The sequence below is a fragment of the Cyprinodon tularosa genome, unplaced genomic scaffold, assembly GCF_016077235.1.
Source record: "Cyprinodon tularosa strain WSP-4 unplaced genomic scaffold, ASM1607723v1 ctg239, whole genome shotgun sequence".
NCBI classification, from domain to species: domain Eukaryota; kingdom Metazoa; phylum Chordata; class Actinopteri; order Cyprinodontiformes; family Cyprinodontidae; genus Cyprinodon; species Cyprinodon tularosa.
The window spans coordinates 1,442,524-1,468,077 of NW_024038892.1; the positions used below are offsets into that span (position 1 = coordinate 1,442,524).

A 25,554-nucleotide genomic window follows, 5' to 3' on the forward strand; every position below is an offset into this window, starting at 1 on the left:
TTAGACCCATGCTGCAGATGCGCATCGCTCATAGTGGAAAACACCTGCTTCTCTTTAAAACCACAAATCAACAACAGGATTCTGGGCAAGGGTGGATCCTTGTTCATAACCACAGCAATACAGGAACCCATTAGGTTGTCTGTGTAAGAGAATAGAAAGATGAAACACAGAGGAAATAATAAGGAACTGTTGATTTAAAGGTGAGCTGAAGTTATTTAGAATCTGGCCTGAATGGGGAGGATTTGGATGGTAATGATGGGTGTGGGTGGCAACAGCTGAGCACCCCCTTCGCCTGACTGTGTATGCAGTCCCCTGTGCTGCATGCCTGAGCACCTCTCCAGTCTTTCAGCCATCAATCACCACCTTGCCCCCACCTCTTCCTTCTCAACGCTGCTGCCCACCTAATCCTCAAGGTATTTTCAGAGAAAAATGCAGCAGAGTGTGAGACACAGAAAGAGAGAGAGAGAGAGAGAGAGAGCACCTGGGGGTAATGTCCCAATGTGGTGGAATCCAGGAACACGCCCTGCAAGAAAAACACACAGATGCACACCGGCAAACAGAGCATCAGAGGCAATCTTCCCACAGATTCTCTTCTGCTCACACACGAAAATAAAAAAAAACCCACACACAGAGCACCTCTTTCATCTAAGGACTAGAATCATACCCCCTATAAGCAAAATAAAAATCACACCACACTGACAGATGAATTCTTTTTTTTTGCTTTCTTTTTTACACTGGCATGAGTTAAAGCAAAAACAAGTATCAGGCACAAACACACACAGGCAACTACATGCATTGGGTCTTCATACGTGTCTGCTTGTACTGACACATCCACGTTGGCAGCGATCTGGTTCTCAGGGGTGAAAGGGTTGAATTCAGTTAAAACCCGTTGTTAGGGTTGAAAGTAAGATTAAGTCAAGATTACCATAACAGCAAGCCTGAGCTGCTGTATGTATGTATATGTATATGTATATATATATATATATATATATATATATATATATATATATATGAGGTTAGGTGGTTCCCTAAATATTTTCTAAAAACATACACTATTTTTATACCATTAAAGAAAAACTCAGTGTAACATACTGTATTAAGAGATCACCTGATGATGTAGTAAAATCTCCTTGTGGGTAGAGCTGGGCGATATGGCGATATATATCGTGAGGACGAGAGAAACATGTCTATCGTGACCTTTCTCCTCTATTTTTTCTATCGTGATAAACTTTTTTATTTTATCTTAACTTTTTTTAGCCAAGATTCTATACTGTTCACTGTCATGGCCGCAAATTGCATAACTGGTGTTCTTGGTTTGAGGTTGGGATTCTCATATTAGGAAACAAGATGATGGGTAAATAATAGGCAATGAAAGATTTTTTTCAACCTTGTCCATCTGACGGACTATGAAAACATAAAATGCAACATCAGTTGTGGCATATCGTGATATATATCGTTATCGTGATATAAAATAATCCATATCGTGATATAGTTTTTTTTCCATATCGCCCAGCCCTACTTGTGGGTATTTAATCTCATTATGAATATGAATGCAGCTGTTCTGTAAAGGACCCCATGTGCTTTAAGGGAGCAATAATGAGCAAACGGCATCAAGAAGACCAAGACTCAAGCCCTGTTAAACTGCAGAGATTTACAACTTATGCCTTAGAATCTGTCTACAGATTCCCACTGTAACGTTTGTGTGGTGACAGCATCACACTACAAGGATGCTCTCCTCCAGCAAGGACAGGGTGGCTGTTCAGAATGGAGGAAGAAATAGATGGAGCTAAACACAGAAACATCCTGTAAGAGGATACAAAACATTTGTGGTCAAAAATGTGCCAACATTTACCTTTTACAGGAGAAAAACCTTAGTTAAACATATGAATTTTATTTATCCAAGTACATGTTTAAAAAGCCCTAGTCAAAGGTAAGATCTGAATTTAATTATCTGCGGCAAAACTAAAAAAGATGACAATAGCAGAAACTCTCTGTGAAGTCTGACTCATTTGGAGCTGATTTACACAAAACTATTTAATGACTTAGTCTGTAGATGTAGAGAAACTGTTGGTGACATACATAAATTTGCAGCTGAGTAGCAAGATCTTGTCTCTGGAGACTAAATATTAAAGCACAAAGAAAAAAAAAAACCTGACCACATACATCAATTAACCTAAAATGCATGTTTTTAGACTTTTGAAGGGAGCCAGAGTACCCTATACACTTGAACAGATGGGGACATGCAAAATGCAATCTGGGGACATGCAAACTGTTGAGTAATGTAAGAGGAATGTAAAAAACTTTCTAAGAGTATGGGATAAATGGTGAAAAATCTGATTTTCTGTGCATATTTCATAGATTGTTAAAAAAAGAACATGATCGCTTTTAAAGTATTGTTCTTGCCCTAATCAACAGACAAATTCTGAAAGCTCTAAAACTCCTTAGCACTCCATCACAGCTTCCACTTGAAATTGTGGCGGCTCAGTGGAAAACTTTATCAGCTTTTAAAACATCCCATTGCTGAATCTCTTGACAAGGAATGTTACAAGTCATTTTGCTGACAGCAGTCTCATTCCCTGCTCTCTGAAAGCCTTGCTGGGAAGACAAAAGGACTTAGTCGGGACATTCAACAGACCCTGTTTTTCTTTTCCTTCCACTTTTTTTTCTTGAAAAGTTGTCTCAACAGTCCTGCTTATTGTTTTCAGGCCTGTCTTAAATCCAGACTGAGAAAATACCTTCCATGGGGAGGGCAATGTTTCTTTGACTTTCTGTGCATTTATACAACTACCTTCTTACTCAGCTTCAGAGCATTTCTGCGCTGACCTGTTGGGGCACCTCCGACGACAACACACAGTTTCGGCACCAGAGTGTCTTTGGAAATACCTGTTCTGCACAGGGCTGGGAGGGACAGGGCGGACTGGTTGGCCTTTTCTGTGTAAATACATAGAGGAAGATGGCCCAGGAAATGTGACTGTTTGAGTGCGCTGCCTGGACTCCCGTCCGTCACTGCTGCCCAAATATCTGAATTAATGTGCTCATCCGTGACGTGGTGTGACGGCTCTTTGTGCAGTTTGTTGCAGACTGTTATCGGTTTAGCCTAGTCATTAAGGGAGCCCTTCAAACAAACAGTTGGAAGTCCATTAAGGCAGCTGACTGTGTGATAACATCGCCACTGAGCCTTGAAACACATCTTTAAGCTTTTGCCAATCAGGGCGAGAGCTGGGGCCCCAAAAGACAGCCACAGGGATGTTTTGAAAAGCTAGTAGGTAATTTCCTTTAGCTCATATAGTCTGGCCTAAAATCTAAACTCCTTCAAAGGGCTCTAAATTTTCATTCACACCATAATTTGTAGGGTTTTGCTAAGTAATAAAACACACAGATAAGAGGCCGAGCTGTGAATGACAGAGAAGTGGAATTAAAAGTGTTATATTAATAGAATGGAATGAAAAGCTTGTTGAAACCTGTACAAAAAGTTGCTCGGCTGGGCCTCTGGTGGAGGCTAGCTGAAAAGTCAGTGTGAGGCTTAGATCAAATGTCACAAACAAAAAAGGAGGCAGAGAATATATAAATATATATATACTGCAACTAAAATATCTCAGAGAAGTGACATAACTGAAAGCACTTACTGTTTTAAAGGAGCAATTTTGAAGGGAATTGTTGTATAAAAAGGTTTACATGGAGAAGAGAAACAGAGGGAGGACTTCTCCGTTGGAGGCAAAGCAGAGCACAGACAGCACATTGTAGCACATTATTTATTTTCATAAGTGCTCGGTTCCAGCCTGTCGTTCAGAGGTGGGTTAGTCCTTGTTGATGTAAGTTTGGATTTGTCTGGGTGCACACAGCCATGGTAAGGTGGATGAGTTGCATATTTTGAAAAAAAAAGAAAAAAAAAAAAAAAGATGGAGATGGAAGAGAAAAGGAATTATCTAAGGAAATGAAAATTCGGCCGAAGCCCTGCTACTTCTCATATGCAGGTAGAAACATCTTTGACACGTTTATAAGAAAAAGAGGCTCCTGGTTATGAGTATTCACCTTTCTGTTTCCCCTCCAGAAAGAAATGAATCAGAATCTTGTGGTTAAGCAGAAATATCAAAAAGTCATAATCACATCCAAGATTAAAATTACACAGAGAAATATAATACTATCCAAAGTGCTGTAAAGAATTATTCTATCCCTTCCAAATTGAATGATTTTTGTATGCATTTTAGGCTGCTCAGTGGGGCAGTGGGTAACACTGCTGCCTTGCAGCAAGACGGTTGCAGGTTCAATTCGCGGCCCGGAAAGTGAACTTGGGATCTTTCTCCCTGAGCATGCGTGTGTTCTCTCCAGGTACTCTGGCTCCCACAGTCCAAAAACATCTTCTCTAAATTCTCCTTAGCTATGGTGAATGGTTGTTTGTCTCTATGTTGCCCTGCGATGGAGTGGCGACCTGTCCAGGGTGTACCCCCTCGCCCGTAGACAGCACTCCTCGTGACCCCGCTTGGGATAAAGTGTGTGAGAAAGGAAAAGTTTGTACAGGTTTTAAATTTCCTTGTGAATAAAAGTCTGCAAGGAGTATCTGCACTCAACCCCCCCAAAGGATATTCTGTTTAACTAACTTTGACTTCAGTTATAGCTGTAAATGTAATTGTATGTCTCATTCTAGTTCTGTCTAACAATTTTGTCAGGTTTGAAGGAAATTGTTCCTGAAGACCATTTTTCATGGTCTGGACTTTAACTTAGCGTTTTTAACAAATAGCTGTGCTTCAGTCCAAACCAGGAATGTCTAGCTTTTGTCTTTGAGTTACTAAATTGCAACTTTTAGATGCATCTGGAGTTTAGCATCCTTAATCCAAGCCATCCCATCACAGCTCTATCTATGTGATTTAGACTGCAGGTTTCTGGTGCTTTGCAGCTTCTAACAGGTTTTCTTTCAGGAACATTTTGTATTTAGGACCGTTCAACTTACCCCCAGCTCTGATCAGTGTTCTTGTTCCTGCTGAAAAAATGTTATCTCCACAGTATGATGTTGCCAGATGAATTTAATGAATTTAAATGTTGGTGAGTTGAGAACGTTAATTAATCTGTAACTGGATTTTCTTCACCTTTCAGTTATTTTAGGTAGTAGTGAAATCATAGTTATTCATTGACTCGTTGGGAAGACTACTATTAATGCATTTAAGGGAGAATAAAAAGGTTCAGTTGCATCAGTTTCCTTTGTTTAGCGGTGGAATCAAAACTTGACTACAAATTCTAGTTACTTCTAAGTAAACTTTAACAAGAATATACTCAAATAATGCAACTATTTGAGGTCATTCTTTTATTGAAGTATTTTTAATCCTTTTCCCTAGTGTGAATAATTTTCTCATGTATTTTTCCACCCAATGTATCAGACTAAATCATACTTTTAGATTCTGGTTTTTACTGCTACGGGCGCCAGCACTTCATCAGAGAAACCATTGTTCCTGTTCCCACTGCTCTGGGATTTCTGCTCCTGTGACTGTGATCTACATGGCAAATTAGTAATGCTATGGCTGCGGGGATTGTGTGTGTGTGTCCCTGTGTGATGACAGCTTGTATAGAGCTGTTTGGATGTCTCCCTGACCTATCAGTACGATGTCTTTAATAAACAGCTCAGCGTCGTCTGACAGCCCAGCTTTCATCTCCATGGGTAACCACCAGCATCAAATGGCAGCACTCTGTATCTTTTTTTGGAAATCAGTTCCTGAGAATGTTTACATAAAGAGCAGAAAATGTGACTTTTTGGCTCTGAAAAAAAAGAATATAGATGCACTGATCAGAATTTTTAAAGCCATTGCTCTTGTTACATGGTGAATGCAATGCATGACAGAAAAAGAATGTGCTGCTAGTACTTTGAAAGAGGTAGTGTCAGCAGAAAGTGAGAAGATTAAAATAATATCCAGATTTCTGCATCAGCATTTAGGGAAATGAAAAAAATCCTTCAAAGTATATATTGTTGGTCAATGCATTAGATGGTTTTAAAGATAGATTTTAAAGATTTGTTCATCAGCTTACCTCCATTGAGAAAGGGATCCAAGGAAAATTGTCATGATTCAAATATCTTGAAGACTGATGGTGCTTCCATGTTAACAAAAATTGAATTAAACAAATTCAGAAGAACACAAATGGAAAAAAACAGTAGTTTTGATTATCACCAACTGAATTATAACAGGCTCTTTGATTGTTTTAACCCAGAAAAACAATAATTAACCACCAAGCCTAAAATTTATATACGCTCATATGTGGTCTGTGTGGCTGCATAATGTTATTTGATGGAAAACCCAAAAGGTCAAGCACTAACTATAATTCCTACTATAAAATACTGAGCATTTTAAAGAAAACGTTTCTTTTCAGCCCTTTTTTCTGTTTTGTAAATACTAACTTTATCAAACTACAGGACCAGACCAGGTCCTTTATATCATTGCTTCCCAAAGTTGGAGTCTTGAAACTAAACAATACCAATCATAATAATGTAGCAAATTTATGTGTTTAAAGAAATGAAAACATCACTTGAGATAAACAGAAGGAAACACACGCGTTGTTGAGTTTGTTTTTAGTAATAGAGTTTTTTTAAGTACTGTAAGGTTTTATATTCAGATCAATAGCTTTGGTCATGAGACCATCCGGGTATTATTTTGCAGGTCACAAGCCCAAAAGTTTGGAAAGTTGCTCTTTAGATGGTCCTAAACCCAACCAAGATTACCATTGCAAACAAACTCTCCAACATTAGACAGACAGACAGAAACATGTGGGTACTCAAAAGTTTAATTCTTGTCAGTTAGATAAAATATTAAATCAGAATGCTAATACATGCAGAATATGGAATTTTTAACTTACAAGAGCGTGACTATTTTTGTTACATGCAAAATACAGTGCCTTGACATGTTTTTTCTGTTTTGTTTTTTTATTGTGTTTGATTTAAATGATGCGAGATTCGGCCTGATTGTGTCTTTCAAGGGCAAACTTAATTTTCCAACATTTTATTCTTTCAACTCTTTCATAAGCATTTTAAAATAAAGAAAGCCATCCTTTTCCTTTAGGCATTTTTTTCTTCCATTCACTCCCCTTCGAAATGTGTGTTTTCAATGAAGTAATATTACAGCCAACTTCAATGCTTAACTTCTCTGAATTTAAAAGCCCTTTAGTTTTATTGTTTTCCACTGGGGGAAGATTATTTTTATGGACAGTTAAACCAATGTCTATATATGGGATGGAAAAAAAAACTTAGTTTTGATGATATTTTAGGGACTTTTTAATAAAAAGCAGTTGCCTCTGCATGTTTTTACACTCCCAGGATTGGCTATTACCTCATCCTCCCTCTCAAGCAAATAAGTAATTTACATATGTAGGATTAAAAAACAAATGTTTTTTCTTAGACCCCACCCCCAGCCAGGAAAATACATCAAAAAGAAAAAAAAGACATTTATATGGGATTAAATGTTAAGAAAAATGAAAAAATAAAGAATGAGGAATTTTTAAATATTTTTATGTTCAAGGGGGAAGTGAAAAAAATAATAGAGGGACTACCAAGGGTTAAAAATAGAAGGATTGAGTCATCAGCATGGTGGGTAACGTTTGCCAGGAGAGGGTAAAACCTGTATTATTTAAAAAAGTTTGTGTTGAGCCAATAATCTGGCCCCCAACAACAGTCACAGTTCTTTATGTTGCCCTTTGAGGAAAAAGTAATAAGTTGGAAAACCATACAGTCACAGAACGGCATATTTTGAGACTTAAAACAAATGTCTATGGGTAGATTATGTAAGCAATGTACTTAAGGTTAGGCCAATGTCATAGATTAAATGAAAACTGTAATGGGATAACACACCTTTTTGGACGGGACTCACAATTTAGTTAATCAAAAATGCATTACTTTGCAAGTTATGCTTTATTTGACTTTATAAGAAAGATTTTGTCACTCATAGTTTTTTTTTTTATAAGCTCTGGTCGTGATTACAATGTTAATGTTTAATGTTATTGTTTTTGTGAGCTGAATATTTGCTCTTCTGATGTTAACAATCCAAATCATTTTGTTTAAAAATGTCTTCTTTTTTTATTCTTCAGCTGTTTTTCTCATAACTATCACTTTGTGTTTTCTGCTGTTCCTGTGCAATCTTGAGCCAACTTTTAACAATATCTGGAAACTTCCTGCAACCTTTACATGACTCAAGCCAGTGTGCATACTTGTGTGTGTCTACTGCACGCCTGCGACTATGAAAAGTTTGCAAGAGTTGCTAGTAAGCCAGAGGCCGCAGAGTGTTCTACAGCTTAGACTTGATGACAGATGAAGATAAAGAGACTACTATTAAAAGTGGGAGGGCTATAAAGTGAATGTGCAAGGGTTAAAAAGCTGGGCTGACTTTTCTTTACCTTTTGGTGGGTGAATCCATGGGAACTATATAGAGGGTGGGTATATTTTGGCTGAACAGCTATGAAATCTGTCACTTTTCCTGCAGAAAACATGGGTAGCAGAAGAACATGACAAGGCAGATAGAGGCAGAGAAAGAGTGGAAAATACTTCTCTGAAAGATGGCCAAGGCTGATAGCTGTCTGAAAAGTAGCTTTGTGGTGGGACCAGCATGTGAACAGAGGCAAACATGGTGCTTATAAAACAAGGGCTGCTCTCTCTCAGAGCTAGTGCTTCACTTTCCCCACTGATAGATGAGCGTGTGGCCACTGATTGGATATGCTGACTTTATGTATTATATGTAAAGGCTGCATGTTAAGGAACAAGAAATAAATTAAATTAAAAAGAATATCTTTGTCTTAATAAGGGGAAACAATGTGACACTAACTGGAAAGCTCACCAATGTACACCAGACTACATTATATGAGCAGCATTTTAGAAGATTAGCTCTGCAACAGAGAAAAAAAACATATCTCAGAAAGAAAGAAGAACACTATGTGGTTAATAGTGTAAAAAGTATTTTCAGGTAAAAATTAGAAATTTTCTGAGTGAAAAAGCAAGAAAAACAAAAGATTTTTTACAGAAAGATGGGAAAACTGTGAGTTGAGCATGATTTTAGAAACATTTCCAGAGCACTTCTAAAGGTGCATTCACATCGAATGCCGTGTCCGCAGCGAGGGCGGTACAGTAGATTTACATAGTATCCCTATGCAAACCGTGCAGAGAAGAGCGGTGAAGCGGCCAGTGGTGAAATTTACGAGGTGAAAGCGGTCACTGCTTCACCCTCACCGAGTACTGGTTGACAGAACCTGGGTGCTGTCAAACAGCAGCACCGCATGGAGAGAGGGGAGTGAAGGCTGTGGAAGTTGAAAAATCTAAACTTTTTTGTAAAGTCATGACAACCAATCAGGGACTGGTTGTAGTTTTTGGTTGAAGTAGCGACACCTGTGGGGTTGCCAGGAGTAAAGGCAGATCCAAATGGAAGGATTTGGGACGTTTATGCACTACTACATATTGTGAAACAATCAGCCCACCCACTAAATAAGGTAGAATAGCCCGCTATTAAATTCAATGCTACCACAGGAATACCATATTATGTTATGTGATGATTTTATATTTAGAAACAAGTGAAGCACCAACCTCTGTTCAGATGGTAACATCATCGGCCAGAATAAAAAAAAATTACTATTTTGAAAACCAAAGCAGCACAAATTACATTTTCAGTATTTAAAAACAGTACTAAATCAGCACACAAAAAAAGTAGATCCCTTTGGTTCAATGCAGAGTTTAATTGGGGGAAATTGGTTAACCTCTGGCTGACCTAAAAATATCTCTGAAACCAAAGGAGAACATGTGATCATTTTAAATGTACAAACCTGTTTTTTTCCTCCAATCCGATCATGCGGTCCACGGTGAAAAGACGGTCCACGGTGCATAAGTAAGTTTAAGTAATTTCCCTGTGGGATTATTAAAGTATGTCTGATTCTGATTCTCCCCACAGTGTCCGCAGTGATTTCCATTCAGCCTGAATGCACCTTGAAGCTGCATGATATATTTACTATTTCCATGGATTTACTGCTGGGTTCAGATTAGAGATTGACTGGGCCATTTGTGTTATCGTTTTATTTCTCTCCATCCTTCATTAAATTACATGAAGTTTCCCATCGGTTTTTCCTGGAAACCAGTGCAACACAATGCCCTTCCCTATTCTAAATATTACTTCTGAGATTTTTTGAAAGATGTTCAAGGACTTTCTTTTAGCAAACACTGTGGTAAAATTCAATGAGTAAAATATTCTGTCATGCTTTAGCATCATCCTTTAGCAGTGTAGCTGTGTGCAGTGAGCTGGCATTGTTAGTGTGGCTGTTCAGCACTTTACTAGTATATTTCTTTTGAAAAACTTTTCTTTCAACTTTGGGGGATTTCTTAAGCTGTTTGTTAAAGGTCATTGGCTCTTTAACAATTCTACTGATGATCTATTCTGTGTTTCAAAAATTATCATATTATTGTGGCTTGTTAATGATAAATACAAAGGTTGTAACTATTTGCAAGGATTATGTTGTACACAATACAATAGCTCTCCTATGATACTTTTGCAATTAGAAACCTTTTCATAAACTATCAGAATCAGCTGGAATTAATTTGCCCTGAAGGAAAGAGAATTTTTTGCTAAATGCGGGCAGATGTTTGCTTATTTATACTGTAGGCTTTATATACAAACACATATATTTGTATGTGTATACAACCTTACTCGTATTTCTTGGATGTTTTATTTCAATATCTTTATTAGAAGTATATACTTTTACAAGTTTAACCCTTTTTTCCCCAGTGTATTTTGTGTCTAGGGCTATATTTTCATGTTTAGTAAGAACATGTTTCATATTTTAGAGTTTTAGCTCCATGGATCCTAATTTTTCTTTGTAAGTGTTTTCAATTTCTGTTTATGTATGTGCATTTTGAGCCGGATGTCTCAACAAAATTGCATTATGGTCTTATGATGGTAATGATAAAGACTCTGGATTCTTGAGAATGACTCAAACCATATGTTTTTCCATAAATGTCAATAGAATCTGAGGGATTTGTGTGTAACCTGAGTCCAACTGAATTGGGAGAACATGCTGGACTGGGGTTCATTGTCCCTATCATCTCCAGCAATCTGCTCCAGCAGGTCCATACACTGCACACTTGTCCACATAAAATAAAGGTCCACATTCCTCTTTCAAAGTCACCATGCTGTTTTTAAAGCAGGGCTGCTCTTTATTACCTCACACAGAACTGCGTTTTTTACGGTTTGGCTGCAGCCTGAATGGCTGTATACAGAGGAAGTGGTAACAATGTGTTGTATATGTCTTGTCTGTAATTGGCATCACAGTGTCAGACCGTATTTAAGCCTGACTTTCCTGGGCTACTGCTACGACTGTCCTTTTTGTAAAACAAAGTAGAAAAAAAGGTGTTATTAATCAAAAAGATTTTAAGTGCTTTCGTTTTTTTGTCACTTAATATTAAACTTACTTGGGAGAAGAGGCCAACAAAAAACGACCGGCGATTTGGCAGTCGGCAAAGAATGAAATATTTCCCTAAACCAGAAATGAATACTGAAACTTTGTCAACTAAAACAAATAAATCATGCTGTCAGAAAAAGTTTGCCGTGGGGAATGCGTTGAAATGGAGAGTATTCCCAGACACAGAAGGAGAGACAAAAAAGAAGAATTAAAAGAAAGAGAGGAGAGACTTGTAAGCTAGATTTGGGGAGAGAAAGAGGGAGGGCAGGATAAGTTTGGGGGGAAAGTTAGTGGCCCTGTGGGGGTTTCTTCTAGAGTTCAACCTCTCTGGCTGGGGAAGGAAGGGGGGGAGCAGGAGGGGGGAGGGAGGGGAAGGCAGTGAGCAACCTGGGTCAGCAGCAGTATGGAGTATGCGTAGATTAGATGTCTAAACTCACTCGGCAAACTCTCCAAAGCCCTGAAAGGCTTCCATCGCTCATAGCTGGTTACCAATAAGAGAACCTGGGTTAGCGGTCGCAGTTACTGCCTTGAAAAACCCTCAAAAGAAATGTGAGGAATCAGCATAATGGCTTTGTAAATCAAAAAATTTCTATGTGGGAGAGCATAAAAAGACGTGATATTGTTTCAGCTCGTCAGTCCAGAAATCTATTACATAGTACGTTGTGTGCGCCCAGGGATTATCCAGTTTTGGGTTTCCAGGATGCTGGATAGAACTAGCTTCTGGGCAAAAAAGTGCGAGGCAGGAAGGAGCTGAAAGATGGGAAAAGAATGTATCATAAAAAGCTGAACCTGAGAGAAAAAGCACATTTTCAAACCAATTTATTATTTATGAGTAACTTATTGAGATGACAGAGAAGGTGACTACATTAGCTCAAAACTGTATCACATAATTTATGACTTTATAGCAATAACAATTAAGGCGATAATTGGTAGTATTTAAAGTGCATAACATCCAAGCCCAACTAAAACAAATACTTCCTAAATATAAAACCTACCTACAACCAAATATATTCAGTACACCAGTGATATGTAGTAAAACTGTATAGTTAAACAGCACATAATTGCATAGATGCTATAAATGTTGGTTACTGACCTAAGTCTGAATGTTCAACTAGCATCAACATGACAGATTTCCACCTTGACTGGCTAATCGCTTTATAGTACTTGTCATGTTCTGGCATGTTTACATGACCAAATTTTGAGTCTGTTTTATTCCGCTTACTTATTTTTTATATAAATGGTACAATCAAATAATTTGTTGTATTTTAATCTGAAAACTTATCTGATGTGGAATTTTATTCATAACATTTTATTCACAATATTTAAAAGCAGAAATACATGTTTTTCTCTATGGCAAAAATATGAAAAACTCTTCACTTAATCAATTAAGAGGTTTAAACCTTAGAAGCAAGAAAGATGAAAAAAAGAGGCTTACAGCATTGCTGATTTAAACAGGTTGTCATCCAACCTAAACACTTTAACTCTTGTCTTGCTTTTATGACCTGACAGCTGTATTAAGAAATGGATATAAACTGCTGATGTTGTTTACTGTCAGATGGAACAGAGCAGCTCTTTAAATGTGTGCTCTTCTGTGTGATGGGTGCAAACTGCAGCCCACTTTTGAGTCTGACGTGCCTGTATGGGGCGACTTAAAAAAAACAAACCAAATGTCTCAGAGCTGCACCAGTCCCTATGGGTCAACAAACACTGAAATGAAAATCAATCAAAGTGGCTGGAAATTGAAAAGTTTTCTTTCTTTCATCAGATGGGGACTGAGTAAAGTGTGAGATGGCGAGAGAGGAAAAAGAGAAAGAGAGGAGGAGGAGGGGCAAGAAGCGAGGGCACAGTGTCTGTGGAGAATGTAGCCCGCAGCACAGATTGACAGGAAATGGTGTCTTTTTTGCCTTCTGGGCTGTACCACTTGTACCGGTTTGACAGGGGTGGAGATGAATGTGCAGAGCTCACAGAGTCAGCCTAATCTATTATTATATATCTCCTATTGTATCAGGCTGTTTGCTTTAGAGAGTCTTTCAGCCTGCCAAGCAACAGTTAGGACCAGTGAAACCCTTTTATTGACTGCGGACTGCCTATTGATTTCACCTTGATTTACAATCACTGTGAGGGGGCTGCTGTTTTTAAATTGAATTATTTCCATCAATACTCTGAACAGTGAGCATGAAGGAAGAAGTGAACGTTGCACGGCAGAAATACCCACAATGCAAGATACATTTTGCACGTTGAAGTTATGACTTGCACGGGTCTGCATCTTCATGTCAGCTTTGAAGAGTATAAATCACAAACGAGGTCAAGTGAGCCTGCGAGGAGTGTGTCTAGCACATGGTGTGTTTGTATATTAGAGGTATTTGTCTGTGTAAATGCACTGCTGGGATTGAGCAAGGCAGCCCTCATTTATCACTGCAAAAGTACTTCCAGAGGGGAAAGGCAGAAAGCACTGCCCCATCCTCTGTTCCCTAGAGCAGACGGAGGAGGGAGAGATTTTTTCCCCCCCCTGGCATCTGGTTTCTGGGTTTAGCTACAACACAATGTCTTTCCTCTTTCTCTCTCTCCTTCTCCTTCTTTCTCTCTATGTTCTGGACTCTCTCCTTGACACGCATACACAGCAAGCAAGTGGCAGGGGCTTTAATATGGTTATGATTAGAGAGGGGGGCTCAGTAAGAGGAGGCGATGGAGGGGTTCATATTTACCACAGAACACCAGGGGACTGGGGGAGGTGCAGTGTGGAGACAGACAGGGAGCAGATCTGAATTGGAGATGCCTGCTAAAGGGGTGTTTGTTTGCCATAAACATTAAGGCAGCACAAGCAGAGGAGAGGAGAATGGGAATAAAGTTTTGTCCTTTGAGCAGATCAGTTGTTCCTCTCGTGCGTGCCTTGCTGCCGGACAGCACCCATCATTGCTCCTCCCTCCCCTCCTTTTAGTTTGTTGGTTCCCCGCCTTCTCTGGCATTCTCTTTGACTCACTCTCCACCCCCTCTCAGAGCGTCATGTCTAAGCAGTTGGTTCACTCTGCTGTGTCTGGGGCTCAACGAGAGCGCTGAGAGGCTGTTATTTAGGTCTGTTACAGCGCACCAAGGAGAGGGGGGTGGCAGCAGACAGGCAGAGAGCAGAGCTAAGGAACCAGAGCTGCATTCCAGACGGGACGGAAAAGAGGGGGGAAGCTCAGCATCTGCAACGACAGAGAGTGACAGTAATAGAGAAGTTGAAGGGGAGGGAAGCAGGTCCAGATAGCTGCTGCGGGCTCTGCTGTTGTCACTGCCTTGGCGAGTGACGTGAGCAGAGGAACCAGGACAGTAGCGGCCGGCAGGCAGGACTCAGCGCCCGTAGTGATTTGTGCCAAGGGCTGGGGAGGAGGGCAATATGTTCGACTGCATGGAAGCCCTGGGAATGGGCCCCCGTCAGCTCTATGATGTCACCAGCCGCGGTGCGTGCATGCTGCGGAAGGCAAGCCCCTTCTTCCCGGGTTTGGACCCCTTTGCTTGGACAGGCAGTGCCAGTGTTCAGTGTAAGTGGCTTCCAGCTTGGTTTCATGTGTGACACACTTAGACATTCTTTCTTTTTCTCTCTCCCTCTCTTTCTGTTTCAGAGACACACACTCTTTCTTGTTGCTGTCTTGTTTACCCCTCAGGGCTCGACCAAGGGGGCTGCTGTCAGGGGGCTGCAGCACAGGACAGGAAAAGACTGGAACAGACAGTCTCTTCTTTCCTTTCCCCTCTTCACAATCAGTTTTAGCTGTTTGGAAATTGAAAAAGGAAACTTTCCCCAGGGATGCCATATTAAAAGATTTAGATGTGTTTATATCCTTCAGTGACTTCTTGAGAGTCAAGTTTCAGTCACAATGAGAGCCACCTAAGGTTTGACCTTGCATGTCAACTGACAGTGCCAAGTAGGGTGACAGGAAGAAAACTGACCTTAAAAATGATCTGGATGCTAAAATATTTTTGGCTGTAAGAGTTTTCTTTGGCTTTTACAGGCTTTATAGGTCAGAGATTCATTTTTTTTACTAGGATCAGTCGACCACAAAATAACAAAATTATGAAATATTGAATAAATATGTTAATGATGAAAAAAAAAACAACTTGATGAAGCAGATGGGCCAGACTTCACTGTTCTCTCTTTACTTCAGTCGTCTGACTTAAAAAAAAAAACATAAACTCAATGGGGCCCATTTATCTCTAGCCTTCAGTGTGGCTGCTACTGCCACGTGAGTGTTTGACAGTGAGGAAAAACAATAGGTGTGGGAAAATTGAGAGAAAACAAGTCAGATATAAAAGCAAAGTGGAAAACGTGTACAAGAAGCTGGGGGTGATGAGGGAATCTCTTTTTTTATTCTGCCTTCTTCTGCAAGCATATCCTTCTGCTTTTTGTTCCTTGTTACTGCTTCTCAGAGGGGGGAGTAATCTGTCTTCATTAATCGTAAAGACACCAGCATTTCAGTGGCCGTCATGCACACTGGCCTAGCTTTAATGAAGACAGATGCCCTGTCAGTCGAGGCTGAGGCCAGAGGGGACTCCAGCCAGCCCCAGCCTGCTTCACTCTGCTTTAGTTTGGGGAAGCCCCGATGATAACAAGTCGAGGTTTGTTTATTTAATCAGGCCTCTATTTTTAAAGTATTCAAACACACTGTATTCACACACATTGATGCATTTATAACAAAATAGGGACCTTAGATAACTGAAGCGTGTTTTTCCTTTTTTCACTCTCTGTTCCTCAAAATCAAAGTTGCAAGTAGCCCTGAGAAGCTGCCCCAAGGGTATGAGAGCCAAGTCTAGCAGAGCAGAGCAAAGTGGAGGCTGGTTTGGTGTACTGTTTCAAAAGCCTGTCTGCCCAGTAACCTTTGTAAACAAGGCCTCCCTATCACCGCACAGCGAGCCATAATGCCTCTCTTTGCTGAGGCGGTTGCCCCTCATTGTCCTCATCAATGAGGCTGATGAATTGATGTTTGAGTCTGATATCTCATTAAGCTCAGCCAGCTGCAGCACAACAGAGGGACCAGGCTGGTTCCTTATGCCATAGTCGCAGAGGCATGATCGCTGCATACCAAATTACTAAAGCTTACTTTTGTTTCCCTGAAAATGAAGTCACTTGACTCGGCCGTGATGCTTTTAAAATGAATCAATTATTTCTTTTACAGAGTAAAAATTGGTTTATTTTTAAGCAAATCATACATTAATAAAACTCGTCTTTTAGAATATGCTCAAATGTTTGTCCCACTAAATCTTCAAGCAGATGAGTCTTGGCTGTAAATCTCCAATGGTAAGTGTCACTGCTGCTGGCTCTTAGCCTGGGACCATTGGCTGACTTAAAAGTATGAGCTTGGTTTTCCCTTTTCTTGTCTACTAGTAGTGAGTCCTCAATGTCAAGGGTTAGTCAGAGGGTATGGCCTGACCAGTATCAAAGCTGCTGCATGTGTGGCTCCCAGAAAAGGGGACCCTTTCAACCAGCATGGCCTGCGTAATGCTCTTAAGTGCCTTATGCCACAGAGCTGGTACTACATCTGAACTGCCCCATACTGAGATAATGGACACTGATTTAGTCATACGTCAATGAGAACTGAATTAGTCAACTTCTAGGGAAGCCATTTGAGGGAGCCTATGCACGGCAATCCCTTCACTGTCAATTTTAATTTGCTAGAAGAATGAGGCAATTACGTTTAGCAGTTGTGAGGGGTCAAAAAAAGGGAAAGTGTGTTTTTCTCATCGACATACAGCCGTAGCTCAATCTTTTTGCGCACACTTATGGTATTCACGTTGGTACCCTCATGAGTCTGAGCACTAATGTCTCTTACACGCTTTACAGTCGAACACACCCTCTTTGTTTTCCCCTAATGTGCTGTTTGGAGGGGATCTGAGGATCTAATTAAAATAAGGCTGTACCTCTCAGCAGCAGTGGCAAAAGAAATAAGAGTTGCCTGTTACCGCTGGCACATTCTGACCTGATAATTTTCTCCCTGACAGAAGTCTGCCGTTATTTCATTATAATTACAAAAGATTCAATTAAAAGATTAGATACCCAAAGGGGGAGGGGCTGGGTATATAGATAGCAGTATCTTCTTTTGGGAGGATGTGTGTTTATGGTTGTGTAACAAAAATTAAGAAATGTGAAGTACTAGTTTCACCTCTGTAAATGAAATGCAATGTATCAATGTAGATATACACACATTTTGTCAAACAGAAACAATCAGAGCAACATGCCGAAGTTACGATAATTGAAATGGTTGGTCTCTGAGCTGTAAGAGCTGGGTACAAGAAATTAAGCTTGTTGAATTAAAGTTTTTTTTTTTTTTTTAAAGTCCATCAGTTTGAAAGAAGATCATTTTCTTTGTTTTAGGCTTTTTAAAATTTCTCCAAATACTGACTTAATTCTTTGCCAAGTGATTTTAATTTATGTCACTATTAATAAAAAACTAGGCAAAGCTGTTATAAATTACCTTCAACATCTCGAAATATTATGATTAATGTTATGATGATTAACAGGTATATTGTTGCTAAAATGGAGGTCTCTGTGTATATTCTCTCTAAGAGTTAGATAATTATTATTTTTTATCTCAGAGATTCCCAAAATACAACCAATATTTCTGTTTACTGCTTGTTCTGTGATCTAAACTGAAAGGAGGATCTGATCAAAAATGCTGTAATACTTGTTGTCTTTCTTTTATCTCAAAGTTTTGCTTTCCTTACACTTAGTAAGACGCGGGTGAGGAGATAATTAAAAACCATCCTCTATGAGTTAAAACCATCCTCTATGAGTCAACAACACTTTGCTCCCTCGTTTCTCACTAATAAGCATGCATCATTTCGGATATGATAAAAATACTTTCGTACTTTATTTTCTGTTGCAGCCTGGATTATATTTTTATAGCTTCAGTGGCAGTGTCACTTCTCCCTGTTCACAGATCTCACCTCACCCTAATAGTCAAGCCCATTAATGGACAGAGCATCCTATAAATAAACAGTCTCAATCCTTGCAGTTGACTAATCTTTTATTTTTCATTTTCAAATAAGGATTTGTCATTGCATGGATAAGACTGTGTGAATCAGCTCTTGCATGAAGTATTTTTGAGAACTCCTGTAGGTTGACGTATGGTGATGTTTACATGTCTGTTAGGTGGACACCGGGCATGCAGACTGCGTGTCGAATGCAGAGACAGACAATGTGCCAAGGCTGGATTCCTCAAGTCAATGCTGGAATCCAGTTCTGCTCTAATAGCAGTTTATAGCCCTCTCAGTAGCCTCAGTTACACCACTGTAAATAAAACCCATCAACAACAGTGTGGAGGCTGAACCATGGACTGGTTGCTCTCTTCTCCTGAGGATTGTGGTGAGTCCTTACCCCCCCAATAAGTGTTGCACAAATGTGTTGCCTCTGTGATATTATGAGAAACCATCTCAGCTGATGGTTTGTGAATGTTCCAGTGAGGCCCAATGTTTGACTTAAGTGTGAAAGTGTGAACTTTTGGGAGTACTTTCACAATGTTTTGTCGGTCCAAGTTGTTGTGGTAGCCCACTCCTACATCTATGTCTGACTTCTGCCATTGTAGCCGTTTACTGAGAACAGATCTCTGGCTGCCAAGCACATTTTTTCCTATGAACAATGGTGTGGGCAATTGGCAAACTTTGCAAGAATACGTGTGGGCTATATAAGAACATGGGGCTGAGAGCAGTACATGCAAGCATATGCGTTGTTGTTTACAGCATATCTATTTAAGCCCTCATGATAAATGTGAGGAGAACAGTTCTGTCACCAACATGTTATTGACTTACAGCCAGGCTCGAATGTTGCTAAGGGGTTTACTGTTATGAGAAATGGAGGCTGGGACTGGAAACCCAGGAGAGCCTGGCTGTCCTGCCTCTGTGTATGTGTGAATGGGTCATGTTTACGCAGTCGACAGCGCGGGCCAGGGAGTGGTGAGCGACTGGTGTTGGACAGCTATTATCTGAGCTCAGAGGTGCAGAGTGACAAGGAGGGATAGAGCAGGGGCTGAGAGGCCTGTTGGAGTTGTTTTCCCTCAAACATTAGTCAAATTCTGCCAGTGTGCGTATGAGCAACTGCCATGAACATCCCTGTGTAATGGTGCATTGGTTCATTTGTATATGCTAGCATTAGATGATTTGTTTGTGTACCTGCATGTCCATTTCAGTGTGAGCGTGCCTTTGCCTGTACTCTTTGGGTGTATGATCATGGGGGGGGGAGAACAGGTGTGCATAAACTGACATGCCTGTAATAGCATGCTTGTAGCTGCTAGTTTGGGAAAACGGTGAATGCCCTTATGTGTATCTGTGTTTTTAACAAGATCAATTTGATTATTCAAGTTAGGAAACAGTAAATGTGATCCCAGGTAGGAAACCTTGTGTACAGCTGCTCAGTGTGTCATAACTTATACTCTGAATATTTTCTTTTTGATTAATCAGGTGTCTGCATATTGGACAAAAACTCTAATATGGATATTTCGCATTCATAATGTTAGAGGGTAGAATTTTAAATGATTATGTTTAAGTAGAACTTATAAAAGTTTTTTTATTTTATTTCAACCAATTTTTAAAATGTACTGAATAAATAAATTTGCTGAATTCTTATTATAAAAAAAAAAAAAACACACAATAATCCTATTATGATATAGACTATTGTTTGTAAAACCATGAGTACATGATGTTTGATTCTCAAAAAGTTGAAATCTTAGCAAAGCTCTGATGTTCGAAATAGTATGGTTTCAGTTTAACTGCTCTATATTTTTTATTTTTGTGCCTAAAAATAGTTTCAGAATAAATGTTAAAGATTTCATCTAAGGTAGAATTATGTTAAGGTTTAAGCATCAAGATATGAAGACTTATACTAGACTAAATGAACTATCCCTTTAGTTTAACATGAAGATTTCTGCACTGGTTGCAGTTTTCCAGTTTCAGTATTTTCATATTGTTTATATACTTTGCATATCTTCTTGAACAAAGAACCCAAATGCCAGCAGATTAATTATCCAAAAGTCAAATGTTTCCTCCCTGAAAGCAGTTAAATGCTAGAAAACACGCATAGACAGGATTCATTAACCTTAAATATTATAAAATGTTAAAATTCAGCCATTATTACGCTCTTCATGTACAAGCTCATAAGGTCAATTCAATTTAGACTTTTTCTAATGGCTAATATTTAGAACTCAACAAAAGTACCCCTTGTTATATTGCAGTTTTAGGTTCTTATTTATGGCTCTTATTAGAAATTGTCATTTAACTTTAACTTTGTACACAAAGGCAACAATTAGGGGGTTATAAAAGCCATGTTACATCACTCTTTGATTCAGTGAGCTTTTTCTGAAGAGGTTTTCTCTGAAACTGACACAAGAGATTCATGATCACTCACACACATGACATACTCACGAGAAGGCACAGAAAAAAAGCAGATGCTCTTCAGGGCTTTTAAACAAGCCGCTAATATATTTCCTCTTTAGTATGACCTGGAGCTATTAGAAAGTTTACTATAACTGTCCTATAATCTGGTCTAAATTAAACAGATTAAAAAGTTGGACTCTAAACCATGTACCAAAGAAAATAGATTCCCCTATTGTCTTGGCAGTGACATGTTTATTTATGTTAGTGCAGTAATGTCATTTACAAGTTAAAAAATTATATGCAACATGCCATTTTCTATCTTAACATCCTTTTACAGCACCTACTAGGAGGAAACGAATCATAGAATGGCTTGTCTAGACATTTTTATAAGAGTTTTTGAAGTCTCCTCCGATGCTCATGGTTGGGCAACTAGTTGGCGGTTGGTTGCCAATCAAAAGTGAAAAACTTTCATATGCATCATTGCTCCACTGGGCCACTAAAAGCAGAACTTTCTCAGCTACTTCTACATCTGATATGAGTCCATAGCATGTGTGCCAGTTTAGGGACTGCCAATGTCGATAGAACAAAAGAAAACAAAATCACATATACCCAGATTACAAATCAGTCATTATTGCCTCTGTGTGTCACTGCATATCTTTTCTTGGAAAACGAGTTAATGAATATTCAAGGGAGTAAATGTTTTTTTTTCTGATTATCTTCATTAGTAGGGAGGATCCATTTACTACTACTTGTGTGCGAGCCTGCACCCTCCAACATTAAGCTTTGTCTTCCATGCTTTTGACTGCTTCCCAAAAAAAAGTGCTGCTGTGAATACTACTGTTGTTGTTTACATTATCCTCCTTTCCCTTCACTTCCTCTGACAGTGCGAGGCTGCAGCCACGGCTGGGCTACTTCTACTTTTGAAGGTTTCTATTGTTGCAGGGAGGAAGCAATAGCAATTGAACGAGCACGAGTGGCCTTGCCAGAGAGAGACAGGTGAGAGCCAGGCTGCAGATGGTGGGAGGAAGTCTGCGAGGACGAGAAAAAGCCCAAAGATCAAAGAGACGGGGTTTCCCTCGATGACTGCTCTCTCCCCTTTTCTGTCCTCTCCTAGAATTTCTGCATGCCTGTGCTCCCTGTCCACTTCCTTGCCTGGCAGCAAGTTTTTCTGTCTTTCTGACATGATCAATGCACCAGGCCGGTGCTGGGCTGCCAGGGTCGGGTTCACCCTCCAGTCACAGGAGGTGAGACTTGTTCCCCCCGTCCTCTGGTGGGCAGATGAAGAGTCAGGTGGAGCTCACCACAGGGACATGTGGGGCAGATTTTTTCCACAGATCTGCACCCGACTGTCTGCTTTTTCCTGCATGTACGACTCATTACAGGCCACCAATGGAAAGCCTTGATTGAGATAATTTTTTTCTCTGTTTTTAAAAAAACCTCCTTCCTGTGGTTTTGTGCAAGGACGTTTGAAGGAAACTTTCCCTGTCAAGGTTAATGGGGGATTGGCAGCTTGTGTGTTTGAAGCCAACTTGAGTTTCTTGAGTTGACAGGGTTGTGTGGTGCAGGAAAAGAGGTCGGGTGGGTTGCTGGTGGAGGAGTGGGGTGGGGGCATACTGCCAAATGTTGGCTTGGCTGACTCCATCAAGAAAATATCAAAAGGTCCTTTATGAGGTGCTGTAAAGACGAAAGGGTGTTTTGAAAGCAACCACCCGACTTCAGGGGTAATTTCACTTCCTAAAATGTGCCTCCAGGAGACATGCCTATCCCACCTGCTGCCTTTGCTGCTCTGCTATGTTTACAAGGTGGTTCTGTGTGGATAAAAGAAAGTTTTCATAGGTGTCCTGGCAGGAGTTTGTGAGCCACACTGTAATGTGTCATTCTCAATAAGTCCTCAGTTTTGTATAAAGCACCACAGTCATGAGTTAAAGTCAACATTTTTTATATATCAGTGAAGGACTTGAACATCTTCTCTCCATTTTCCCTTACTTTTACTAATTAAGGCAGAGTTTCTGAGTACTTTTCCTAGAGCAGAATTTTCAAAAAACAACAGACGTGGTGACTTCCACATCATTTTTGAAAGCTTTTATCTAATACTTTCTGAACTTCTTCTTTACCTAAGTATTTAGTCACTTTTAAAACATCCCTAGAGCTTGAACAGAATTTTTGAACTATAAGAGAGCAAGAAGGTAGATGTAATAGCAAGGGATAAAGAGAAGTGACAACAAAAGCAATGACGAAGATCCTCCGGAAAGACTGGTATTACAAAGAGGAAGGAAACACGCGTGTTGTGTGAGGCCTTGTAGAGAAAGACTCGAAGTGATGGCAGGAAGATGTGGGCAGAGAGTAGGAGAGTGAAGTGTGCTGGCACCGCTGACTAGGGTGTGGTACTTTCTTTTCCTCTTTTACAAAGCCCGCTTCTTCATGAAAACCTTTTAATGTGCTCATGGTCATTCAGTCAGTATCCTGCAGTGCTGACTCCTCTGTCACGAAACATAGAGCCAAGGGTTTCATCAAAGACTCAACGTTAGTGTGCCAGGGATTCTCACGGCCCACTGTTCACAATTCTTTCTCAATCTGTTGCCCGTCTGCTGCTAATGTCTGGTATCAGGAAGAACAGGCAAGCGTTGCAGAACTGGGGGACTTAACTGACAGTTGCAATGGTTCACAGGTAAATTTGTGGTTTTAAAGAGAAACCAAAGATCTCTGTCACATGAACAGGATTTTCAGAAAGGTACGAATTAAAAGATAAAAATAACCACCCAATGTGGGTTTAACTTTGCATTAAGCTTTTATTAAACAGATTAAATATTTGCATACATTTTTTTTTTTTTTTTAAGATGGTAGAAGTTTGCTTATTTTTAGCTCAACCCTGTTGATTTAGCCTCTGGTGTCAACTAATCTGGATTATTAATAAAAGAAGACACCAAGAGAGTTGACTACTGCCAGCGAGATATAACCTGCTGGTAACCTTTTATCTGATGCTCCTAGTAAAAAGCTCACCTATCCTTTTAAGGTGTGAGTTGTGCTCTTAGAAATAGATCAGCTCAGTCAGTGTGCCATCTTCTATACTGCACAAAAACTGTACAACAGTAGGAGATGGAAATCTCTGTCACACATTAAATTCAATTCCATATAGACTAGGGCTGCAACTAACGATTATTTTAAAAATCGATGAATCGGACGATTATTTTTTCGATTAATCGATGAATCGGACAAAAAATATTTTTATATTAACCTCTTTATTCCAAAATAAACATTATAGACAGAACAAACAAGCACACAAGTACAGGTTGCTCATTAACTGTACTGGTGCAATATGAAAAATAAATGTTTGTGTTAAAACTACGCAAACTTACATGAGAAATGTAGCTGTACATCCACAAAATATAGGGTACTTTGTTTCATAAAGCGCAAAAAAAGACATTTTTGTTTTTAAAAGCCCCTAAGGGGTTCAAACAATAGGCCCCCCCATTTCAACAAATGAGTTTTTTTTAGACTAGAAGAGTTCTGCCTTTTAAGACAGGAAAGTATAGCAGTTAAAGTTGCTACTTGAGAAAATACTGAACCATAGAGATAAAAATAGCCCTGTGATTCAAATTATAAATTGTATTTGGAATAAAAATGAGAGAACTAGGGGTGCTAAAAAACACATCCTCCAAAGACAGATATTTACATGGGAATGTGGCATATAATTAATTGACATATTACTGATCTTGCTGGATTTTGTTCTGCTTTACTTCCATAAATTGCAGGATCTTCTTTTCTTTATCTTTGCCAGAAGATTTAAACTTTAAAAGCCTTGCCCTCATAATTTGCAAGTTAATTTATTTATAAAGTAAATATAAACGCTGCTTAAGCTAATTAAAATGAAATTAAAAGTAAAATAAGTAGCCAACCTTATCCCTGTCTGTAACCTACTAACAAGGTAAGGAAAGGAAAGCATCAGATGAGCTACCTAAGAAACTAACGTTACGTTTCCCCACTTTAAAACCAAACAAACATGGTGGTTCCGTGCCATGTTAATTCCTTTTGAAAAAAGTTGCATGTTATCACTTTTTTAGCTTTACAACGCGCAGGCTATTTTAATTATTGTGATCAATTTGCGCCGTCAATCCCGGTGCATGCGCGCTTCATTTGCAGTCTGGACGCTGAGGCTCTGACTGAGAGGGACTCCTGCGGGAAAACGCGGTTGGGGTGGGGGAGGCGCCCCACGGCAGAGTAGGAACGATACATGCTTTCACGTAAGAGTCTCCAAAAGCCGCCAGTGACACCGAAAAAAGTCGCCAGATTTGTCGCTAGTCGCTTTTTTGAAAAATAGTCGCTGGAGGGGTCTGAAAAGTCGCTGAGTTGGCAACACTGCACCTGCGGCGCTGACTCGCTCTGCCGTATTTTTATTTCTTCCTCTTTCAGTCAAGAGGCAGTGATGACGGCGCGGCGGATGACGCAATAATCGCGCGACACAACTAATCGATGATGAAATTCGTTGCCAACGCTTTTAAAAGCCGATTTTTATCGATTTTATCGATTCGTTGTTGCAGCCCTAATATAGACCCAATACAGACATGTGAAAATATCTTTCTGGTGCCTTGTATGCTGCTCTGAGTACTACATGTTCTCAGAGTAAGCCTTTAGTTTTCTCTGTCACATGCCAAGACAAGGTTTGTGGAAAAGAAAAAAAAAACAATCCAGAGGACTATTGTGAAAGAAAACTTGTTACATTGCCAGAATGTCATATGCTGCATTGTTAAAAAAAAGAGTTGTGTTGCAACACAGACAAGAGCTGCACAGTCATGCCTTTGCTCACATACA

At 39.6% G+C, this 25,554-nt stretch overlaps 1 protein-coding gene across 2 annotated transcripts in view; it reads left to right on the forward strand.

Annotated features, from left to right (window-relative positions):
• LOC119785021 (retinoic acid receptor gamma-A) overlaps window positions 1-25,554 on the forward strand; it is a 40,321-nt gene that overhangs the window by 1,972 nt on the left and 12,795 nt on the right. The window contains exon 1 of one of the 2 annotated variants that reach the window (XM_038287400.1): window positions 14,397-14,927. The exons of the other annotated variant lie outside the window; for it this stretch is intronic. Coding sequence (XP_038143328.1) covers window positions 14,829-14,927 — 99 coding nt within the window. The 5' untranslated portion in view covers window positions 14,397-14,828. Of the gene's footprint in view, window positions 1-14,396; window positions 14,928-25,554 lie in introns of those variants that run through there. 2 annotated transcript variants of the gene reach the window in all.